The sequence below is a fragment of the Oncorhynchus gorbuscha genome, linkage group LG15 (assembly GCF_021184085.1).
Source record: "Oncorhynchus gorbuscha isolate QuinsamMale2020 ecotype Even-year linkage group LG15, OgorEven_v1.0, whole genome shotgun sequence".
NCBI lineage: Eukaryota > Metazoa > Chordata > Actinopteri > Salmoniformes > Salmonidae > Oncorhynchus > Oncorhynchus gorbuscha.
Genome location: NC_060187.1, coordinates 29,889,654 through 29,900,029, shown reverse-complemented (window position 1 = coordinate 29,900,029; position 10,376 = coordinate 29,889,654). Strand labels below are relative to the sequence as shown.

Genomic DNA, 10,376 nt, shown 5'->3' with positions numbered 1-10,376 from the left:
TAATCTGGCTGGTAGATAGGTAAAGGGTTTAAACTCATACTCAGTTAATACATTGTATCTGACTCAACAGACCACTGTCTGTTTGTTTATCAGCTGCTGACACCTATAGGGCCGGATTCCCAGATCAAGTCTACTCCTGGACTAAAAAGCGATTTCATTTGAGGTTCTCTATTAAGCACCGTCTTTTGTAATACCACATGTATATTTGACTTGGACTCGCTGGACAACCACGATGCCTTAGTAAGGAATGTGGGACAAACGGCAGACAAACTGTGTGTGTGTGTGTGTGTGTGTGTGTGTGTGTGTGTGTGTGTGTGTGTGTGTGTGTGTGTGTGTGTGTGTGTGTGTGTGTGTGTGTGTGTGTGTGTGTGTGTGTGTGTGTGTGTGTGTGTGTGTGTGTGTGTGTGTGTGTGTGGTTTAGTGAAATGACACTGTACTTTAGCCATCTCCAGTGGCCCATCTGGCTAGAATAGATCTTTCACCTTCTCTCTTCCTCTGTCAGAGGGAGAACAAAGTCACTCTTAGCCTGTTAGCTCAGCATTCACCCTCTGACCCCTGCCAATTCGATCAACTGTTTTTAGACATTTTGAGGCATTTTTATCCTGTACTTGAGATCGAGAAGTGTAGGGTGAACGTTTGTGTTCCAGGAAGCAGACTGTGAAGCGCTGTAACAGACATAACAGTTCAACATCATACGTGAATATTTTCACGTTGCAAACATACACTTGCTGATAACAGTTCTTTATTACTCATTAGAATGTGGGAATTCAGTTGTAATCTTGACCTTGGGCAATGCAAATCTGTATCTACGGTATCTTTACCAGGTCCAATGTGACAGACTTATGTATGAAGACTATTATGATGACATTTGTGCGAATCCTAGTGAATTTAGAGGGTTTGATATTCCTTTCAACTGGGGTGCTCCTCAAAGAGATAGATAGAGGGCTCATCATTGTATCTTTGCCATTATGGCGTCTGTGAAAGCATGGGCAGCACCATTGAGGCATTCTTAATTTTAAAGTACTCCATTTTCGTCTTCTTTTGTGTCTGAAAAAAGTGTAAAGCGATTGGTGATTTACCAGGACTTGCAGTGCAGGAGTCTTGAACCAACTCTTCTGTGTTATTAATTTATTGTGGCCACTAGATGCCGCTGATATAGTTTAAGGCCATATACAAACCATACAACCCAATTTGAAGAAGATGACAATGCTTTAATCATTGGCTGATTGCTTCAACCCATAGGAATCCCCACCCAGTTGACTACTAGTGGAAGCCCTTAATGTCAATGTCCATGCTAAAAACAGGTTATTTCCAAGTAGAGATCTCTATACATCTCTATGAGTCTGATACATATGGATTGATAGACAACAACAAGGTTTGCTGGTGTTTTACGGTAAAGGCTTTAAACTCAGTAAACCTTCAGTAAATCATTGCCAAGTTGGCACTAAACTATTAAGACTGAAAAGGCGGAGACAAACAGTATAGCTTTGAACTTGTGTGGGTGGTCACATGATCAAAATAGAATTTGGAAATGCGAATGGCCATGGAAACGCTTTCCAGTTTTTGTTTAGAGCCCTTACCGATTTCATGTTATAATAACATTTACCAATCACATCAATCACATATTAGAGAATCTGATTTTATGTTATGTAATCCTAGTACATTGACATTCACTGCAATCAATAATGTGCTCTGGTGCTCTCTAAGTCTCTTCCAGGCAGGCAGCCGTCAGCTCCCAGATCAAAAGGCCTAGTTAATGATTAACTGACCAGTAAGATTTATTGTGTACAATGATGCAGTCAGGAAACATTTCCTTCTCTAGCCTCTCCGGGAAACACACAGTCTTCAGAGACACACTCATGAGTGTCTAGGAGACACTCCCAGGCTCTCTGTCTGTTTACAGCTACCAGACCTACACTTCCAGCTGCCAGATGAATCAGACCATGCACACCTCACACAGCTCTCATCCCAGGTAAGTCTTTTTCTCTCTGGGCATAAACAGAGGGTCTATACCCTCTCCTCTACACACCACCCACTCACACACTACAGATGCTGATAGTATAGGTGTGGTTGGGTATCTGGTACTTAGACTGTAAAGGTCTGGTAGCTTGGGGTTGTGTGTATCTGGTATCCAGATTGTTTTCACAGTTAACTAGTTTGGGTACTTGGTATAAGGGGATGGGGTGTCTAGTTTCTGGTTACTAGCTTTTTACCAACTAACTAAACTTGCACTGGGCAAATCACCATAAGATCCCAGTTTGGCTGCAATATGCCAAATGTGTTTTGTCCTCTATAGACAATGTATAGATGTTGGACAAACTATCTACTGACTTCATTCAGTGTCAACTGCAACTATCAAAAAGTTGAACAGCTATGGTGGCTGATAGTTTGTTAAATAAATTGTTGCATGCCAATTTGAACCTTAACACAATGTAATTCATTTTATTCCCCCGTCTCCCCAATCTCCTCCTCCACCAGATGTGACCCTCTGCCTGAGGTCACAGTGGGTCAGGGTCACCTAGGATCGTCCTCAGAACACACACAGGACCGAACATCCCTCAAACATGTGACCTACAGCAAGGTGAGGCCACACAGAAACACACACATAGTGGGTCAAGTACTGATGACCCCTAACATCTAAGAATGCTGGGGGGCAGGGTTCTAAGCCCTGACATGACAACCACTATAATCACACTGCAGTGTCAATCAACGCATGCCACAATGTCAATAATCATTTTTATATTAGAAAACATTAATTGTAGTATAGCAAAATTTTGGCTGTCTGACTGTCTGGGGAATCAGGAGAAATAGTGGCCGTACTTTCCATAGTGCTAAAATCATTGCTGCTACAAAGACCAGCGTAATTACATTGTACTTTTGGTTAAATTCATAACAAAACATGGTTCTGTTTGACAGAAAAGTTGAGATGCTCTACCCATATGATTCCTGGTTATGTCGGAGTAATGTCACTGTCTTAGTTTGATGTTGTTGTTAGTTGTTGAGATTACTGTTATTAACTGATAATAACTCTTACTCTTACAAATAAAGATTACTGTTATTAACTGATAATAACTCTTACTCTTACAAAAAATTATTACTGTTATTAATAATGCTTAGAAGAGAGGCAGTCTGGAGGGAAGGAGAGGACGGTAGCTCCCTCCAGCTGGCAAGCTCAGACTGTGATAATTTCCGAGCTGATATTTCCTTATGATGGGGTCCACTGAGGTCCATTTATAGGACCTTGGCCTCATCTTTTCCCTGGTGCTTGTTTCTGTTATTTCACTGCTATTCCAGAGGTGTGTATCTCATGTCCCTAAAAGCCACAGTATTTGCCAGTTTTAGACATGGGACCTGCCTTTCCAATCACTCTTTAGTGATCAATTAAGTGCAGAGAGGTCAGAGAAACAGAAACCGGTGTTATAATTACCTATCTCTAACTGTACCAATGTATTCCTCTCTCTCCCAAGAACTCCTCTCAGATCTGTCCATCCGCGGGCCACAGAGACTGGCTCTGCCCTGTATGTCTACAAACTGCCAGCTTCCCCGTAAAGACCAACTGTGGCCATCTCTTCTGTGGTAAGACAGTACCACGACCACCACAACCTGCACATGATCGGATTTATCTAAGGGCCAATAGAGACTTGTACAGATAGAAAGTGGTCTTTAGAGCCCAGAAGGTAGCATATTAACATTTACATTACAAATGAAGGTACCATACAACACACTGACTACAGCAGCAGTTCAGGTTGGATCTATTTAACTATTTTGTCTGTCCATCTGTCTGGCCAACGAAGCATCCGTGTTTCTATCCGTGTAACATGATGAGAGCCCCAAGACCTGTCTAGCCTGTGCCACACTAGTGACCCAGTGTGTGGCTCCACACCTGATGGAGATCACACACAGTCAGGCTTTGCACATTCACACACATCTCTCTCATTTGTCCAGAGTCACGTAGGCTCACTATGAAAGCAGGAAAATAGGAAGGATGTTTTTGGCACGCGTGTGCAAACTCTCCCAAGGCCATCTATGGTCTAAAAGGGTCCTAGTATATGGTGACTATATGGAATTGTTATGACAACCTGGCTGTCAGTCTGGTCTTTGTCTTGCTATCGTACCTGGGTCGAACACAAATTGAAAATATCTGAAATACTTGAGGTGTGCTTTACTTAGTTCGTCGGGCTCAATAGAATCAACAAAATAGTCCCAAAAGTGCAAAACACAAGCTTGCTAAATCAAGAGAATTTCACACATTTTAAATACCTTTTCGATCCAGGTCGGTTTGCTATCTCTGAGTAAGCAAAACTGTCTGTTTTGACAATAATCTCATTACAGAAGTGGCTTAACAGTCATAGACAGCTACAGTTGCCTTCAGAAGGTATTCACACCCCTTGACCTTTTCTACATTTTGTTGTATTACAGCCTGAATGTAAAATTGATTAAATTGAGATTTTGTGTCACTTGCCTACACAATACCCCACAATGTCAAAGGGGAATTATGTTTTAACAAATGTTTACAAATGAATAAAAAATGAAAAGTTGAAGTGTCTTGAGTCAATAAGTATTTAACCCCTTTGTTATGGCAAGCCTAAATAAGTTCAGTCGAGCAGTGCATTTCAAACACAGATTCAACCACAAAGACCAGGGAGGTTTTCCACTGCCTCACAAAGAAGGGCACCTATTGGTAGGTGGGTAAAAAAAAGCAGACATTGAATATACCTTTGAGCATGGTGAAGTTATTAATTACACTTTGGTTGGTGTATAAAAGCATCCAGTCACAACAAAGATACAGGCGTCCTTCCTACTGTAACTCAGTTGCCGGAGAGGAAAGAAACCGCTCAGGGATTTCACCATGAGACCAATGGTGACATTAAAACAGTTTCAGAGTTTAATGGCTGTTATTTGAGAAACTGAGGATGGATCAACAACATTGTAGTTACTGCACAATACTAACCTAAATGACAGAGTGAAAAGAAGGAAGCATGTACAGAATAAAAAATATTACAAAACATGTATCCTGTTTGCAATAAGGCACTAAAGTAAAACTGCAAAAATTGTGACAAAGAATACTGTAAAACAAACACAGCAAAGGAATATACATTTTGGCCTAAATGCAAAGCCTTATGTTTGGGGCAAATCCAACACCACATCACTGAGCAACTGGTGGTGGCTGCATCATGTTATGGGTATGCTTGTCATTGGCAAGGACTAGAGAGTTTTTTAGGATAAAAAAATTAACGGAAAAGAGCTAGGCACAGGAAAAACCTGCTTCGGTCTTTGTTCCAACAGACACTGGGAGACAAATTCACATTTCAACCTAAAACACAAGGCCAACTATATGCTTACCAAAATGACATAGCATTTTCATGAGTGGCCTAATAACAGTTTTGACTTCGATTGCCTTGAAAATCTATGGCAAGACTTGAAAATGGCTGTCTAGCAACAATTAACAACCAACTTGAGAGAGCTTGGACGGGGAGAAAAAAAATCTGTGATACATTTTGAATTCAGGCTATAACACAACAAAATGTAGAATAAGTCAAAGGTTATGAATACTTTCTGTATATCAGTGGTGGGTTAAAATAGTGGTTGATAAGGATAGTAGCAACAGCCAATCTTCTCTCCCTCACCTAACCTTCACCATTGTTTGTGTCATCATCACATGACCTGCCCCACTTAACCCTGCCTTCCCCTCAGAGAGAGAGGGTGGGAGAGATAGGAGCTACACTTTACACCTAAACACCATCCAAGTGTGTGTTAATTGACGATCATGCAGTAGACAAGGTCATATCACTACATCAACAGCTTCTAATGCTGCTGTCAGCATTTTGCTCATTCCCGCATTCCGCCTCTTGCACAATAATATAAACATACTACACTAGCGATATGACCATGTTTCCTTAATGGTGAATCGTTGTTTTGGGGATAAAAATATGAATGAAAATATAAGTGATAGAGTACTTTATGTTACCTTGTTTCTCTGTCTGCAGCTCCCTGTCTGATCTCCTACTGGAGACATGGGTCCTGGCTGGACGCCATAAGCTGCCCTCTGTGTAGACAAAAGGTAAGGAAGATACACCCAACTGTAGAAACAGCCATTATTACCAAGATATTACACTTGTTATCTGAAAAGAAAATGAGCATCATGTTCAAATCATATATAAGTGAATTTTGTGAGCTTCACAATTAAATGTAGATACTTTTGGATGATTTAGACATGATGCGCAAAAAAATACTGATATTGGTCCCATGACTTTAATGGGATTTGTGCCACAAATGTTAAAACGTTAGCATTTGGAAACAGTGCCAGGAAAACTAAACCAAAGCATGGATTGATTTCATACCTTGTCGATCGATTTGGTGAGCTATCCCTTTAAGTTGAATAAAAGTGATAAATAATTATTCAGAATGTAACTGGAATGGATTCTCTCTCTCTTTTAGGTCAAGGTCCTGTGTCGTCTGTTCAGTAAGGGTTGGTCAGACAGCAAAGAGAGGGAGGTTCTGGGAGAAATCACAGACTACAACAAACGCTACTCAGGAGCCCCTCGAAAGGTCAGTACCACACACAAAACCTTTCATAACCTTTACTAACATGCTACAACCACACTACAACCCAGTAACACACAAAACCTTGTCATATACTTTATTAAAACATGCTGCAACCACACTACAACCTAGTTCTACTAAGCTAACATATGGAATTGTCTTAAGATTGGTCATACCATGGATCATTTAGGTATTGGATTTAGCATTTTAGGACCCCTATAGGTATAAAAAATACACTGCTCAAAAAAATAAAGGGAACACTTAAACAACACAATGTAACTCCAAGTCAATCACACTTCTGTGAAATCAAACTGTCCACTTAGGAAGCAACACTGATTGACAATAAATTTCACATGCTGTTGTGCAAATGGAATAGACAACAGGTGGATGCGCATCAATGCGAGCTGTGGCAAGAAGGTTTGCTGTGTCTGTCAGCATAGTGTCCAGAGCATGGAGGCGCTACCAGGAGACAGGCCAGTATATCAGGAGACGTGGAGGAGGCCGTAGGAGGGCAACAACCCAGCAGCAGGACCGCTACCTCCGCCTTTGTGCAAGGAGGAGCACTGCCAGAGCCCTGCAAAATGACCTCCAGCAGGCCACAAATGTGCATGTGTCTGCTCAAACGGTCAGAAACATACTCCATGAGGGTGGTATGAGGTCCCGATGTCCACAGGTGGGGGTTGTGCTTACAGCCCAACATCATGCAGGACGTTTGGCATTTGCCAGAGAACACCAAGATTGGCAAATTCGCCCCTGGCGCCCTGTGCTCTTCACAGATGAAAGCAGGTTCACACTGAGCACGTGACAGACGTGACAGAGTCTGGAGATGCCGTGGAGAACGTTCTGCTGCCTGCAACTTCCTCCAGCAAGACCGGTTTGTTGGTGGGTCAGTCATGGTGTGGGGTGGCATTTCTTTGTGGGGCCGCACAGCCCTCCATGTGCTCGCCAGAGGTAGCTGGTGCCACATATGCTGGTGCAGTTGGCCCTGGGTTCCTCCTAATGCAAGACGATGCTAGACCTCATGTGGCTGGAGTGTGTCAGCAGTTCCTGCAAGAGGAAGGAATTGATGCTATGGACTGGCCCGCCCGTTCCCCAGACCTGAATCCAATTGAGCACATCTGGGACATCATGTCTCACTCCATCCACCAACGCCACGTTGCACCACAGACTGTCCAGGAGTTGGCAGATGCTTTAGTCCAGGTCTGGGAGGAGATCCCTCAGGAGACCATCCGCCACCTCATCAGGAGCATGCCCAGGCGTTGTAGGGAGGTCATACAGGCACGTGGAGGCCACACACACTACTGAGCCTCATTGTGACTTGTTTTAAGGACATTACATCAAAGTTGGATCAGCCTGTAGTGTGGTTTTCCACTTTAATTTTGAGTGTGACTCCAAATCCAGACCTCCATGGGTTGATAAATTTGATTTCCATTGATAATTTTTGTGTGATTTTGTTGTCAGCACATTCAACTATGTAAAGAAAAAAGTATTTAATAGGAATATTTCATTCATTCTATTCTAGGATGTGTTATTTTAGTGTTCCCTTTATTTTTTTGAGCAGTGTATATATATAAAAAATGATTTGATAAAATATTTAATTTGGCCATTTCTACTATAGCCCATAGAAAAGCATCGAACAACACCTTCATAACTGGCAAAAAAAGGAATACGGCTTTGAAGTGTCTGTCATATTTAGGATATATATATCCATACTTCCATTCATTTGTATGGGTAACCTTTAGATGGGTCCCGTGACACCCATGGGGGGAGAAGACCATCAAGTTCGTGAGTCTCCCCTTTCCACATAGCGGTCATATTATTTTGTTGACAAAACCGTTCAGAAGACCGATTTTCGGGATATTTCATGGTCTGACAAACACCTCTGCAGCTCGGCCACCTTCCACAGCAGATGTGGTGGATGAGACTCAGCCCATGCAACAACAACAACAAAACATATCTCTAGCTTAAATTGACAGATTTTGATGTTTATTTTTTTTTAAATGTTACTTAGATTGACACACTGGTGCATCAATAGACTCTTAAGTTCGCAACTCCCCAACACTGTATACTACAATACAAATATTATTGATCTATACAATGTATGTTCTTAACCTTGGCCAACATGGGCTTGGGAGGCTCACAGTGATATTGGTATCTACAGTTCTCCACCAATTATCACATTTTAAACTTAAAACCTCTTGTATTCCTCAAAATGTAAGCTTTGAACATGAATGCACTCTGCATATGGACAAATGTGTAGAATTGAAGAAAATTAGCTTGAAGACATACATTTTCTTCTCTTCAGTGCCAAGAGAAGGGCCTTTCAAATGTTTTTCACTGCGCCCAGTCATGCACTGAAGACGTTGAAGTAAAACTCCTTGTATGCTATTTTTAAATCACTGATGAATTTGCAAAAGGGATCCCAGCCACAAAAAGTTTGGGAACACATGCTCTACTGAACAAGAGCCATATCTCTCTGTCCCACCTGAAGACAGGCGAGGTGACCATGGCACCCTCTACTCACACCTGTGTCCGTTTGTCTTGTCCCTAAGGTGACAGACTACCTGTGTGACACACCCCTGTTCCTGCAGCTGCTAATCCGCCGCCTGGGCACCATGGGGGGGCTAGTGTGCCTCTTCTTCCTCCGGGTGGCACTTTGCTGCCTAGGGACTGTGGTGTCCCTCGCCTCACCCCCCCTGGACACTCCACCCTCCCTGTCTGACCTCCTGGGGGTCCTGGATGACCTGGTGGTGGTCTTCCTGCTGCTCATCTGTGTTATCAATATCAACCAGCAGATGGCACCAGATAGTGGGAACTCCTCAGCTCACACAGGGGGTAGGCCTGTTCAGTAACTCTCTGTAGAGCGAGCAGCAGAAATGATGGCCAGCAGTGATTTAGCTTTCATTTCAACAGGAGAACACCTATAGTCTAGTTAGCCACCTCTTTTTTGAGAGACCTAGCAAGAAGTCAGCAGTGTATGTCTGCTGGTTTGCATCCTGGGGTTATTAGCAGGTGTATTCAGTAGGAACCAAACAGTGAGGGATCGAACTGAATTTGTCAAAGAAAGTAATTTTGGTTGTAAAACATTTTGGACTAATGATTACACCCCAGGTGTTGGACTTACTGTACCACAAGCAGAGGTTTGAGGTGTACAGTCTAATAGTAAGTCTAACCAGGGTCTCAGTTTTTGCATGGCTGAATGCATAGTGTCACACCTAGCCTTCTTTCCTCCATGACCACTGATCTGATGAAAGCAACATGGTGGAACCTACACAAATAGTCTCTCCTCCTCCAGCGGGTATGTTTAATGGAATGTGTTGAATGTTTTTTATGCAGCATTTTGGAGGTTCATTGTCTGATATTTTCAGATTTTTGTGTGTCGTGTTTCTTTCTACAGTACCCGTTGCTAGTGTTTCAACATATAGGGAACTTTCAATAAATTCCCTGGTTTTCCCAGAATCTCAGTTGGGGGGGGTTCCTGGAATCAGGAGGGAATAAGCAGGAAATCCAGAATCCTCCAAACAGAATTTGCAGAAAAAAAACAGGGAATTTATTTAAAGTTCCTGGAAATGTCCAACCCCCTAGCCTTTATTTTGGTGTCCGTGTTAGTTATGAATGCCCTTCAGTGGTTCAATAAAACCTGGGTCTGTTCAGGGGGGGTGCAGATTAATTGTAGACCTATTATATTGTACCCTGCTGTTTCTCAGTGAAACTGTAAATACTTGATGTGAATACTTGTAAAATGCTATAAATGGTGTATTTATTGTTCTGAAAGTTTGTTATTTGTCCTTACTGAACAGGGAGTAAATGCTGAGACCAATAACTATTTTCCA

At 42.2% G+C, this 10,376-nt stretch overlaps 1 protein-coding gene across 1 annotated transcript; it reads left to right on the top strand.

Annotated features, from left to right (window-relative positions):
• Nucleotides 1-1,822: 1,822 nt before the first annotated feature.
• Nucleotides 1,823-10,311, top strand: si:dkey-183n20.15 (RING-HC_RNF170 domain-containing protein). The gene is made up of 6 exons (XM_046300712.1): nt 1,823-1,972; nt 2,479-2,581; nt 3,468-3,576; nt 5,988-6,061; nt 6,439-6,549; nt 9,096-10,311. The coding sequence occupies exons 1-6, from the start codon at nt 1,932-1,934 to the stop codon at nt 9,393-9,395; spliced, it is 738 nt and encodes a 245-aa protein (XP_046156668.1). The 5' UTR covers nt 1,823-1,931; the 3' UTR covers nt 9,396-10,311.
• Nucleotides 10,312-10,376: the final 65 nt, after the last annotated feature.

Coding starts and splice junctions, on each gene's coding strand:
- si:dkey-183n20.15 (XM_046300712.1), top strand. CDS start 1,932: ATGAATCAGACCATGCACACCTCACACAGCTCTCATCCCAG. Junction 2,582..3,467: donor AACATGTGACCTACAGCAAG/GTGAGGCCACAC, acceptor CTCTCTCCCAAG/AACTCCTCTCAGATCTGTCC. Junction 3,577..5,987: donor CTGTGGCCATCTCTTCTGTG/GTAAGACAGTAC, acceptor CTCTGTCTGCAG/CTCCCTGTCTGATCTCCTAC.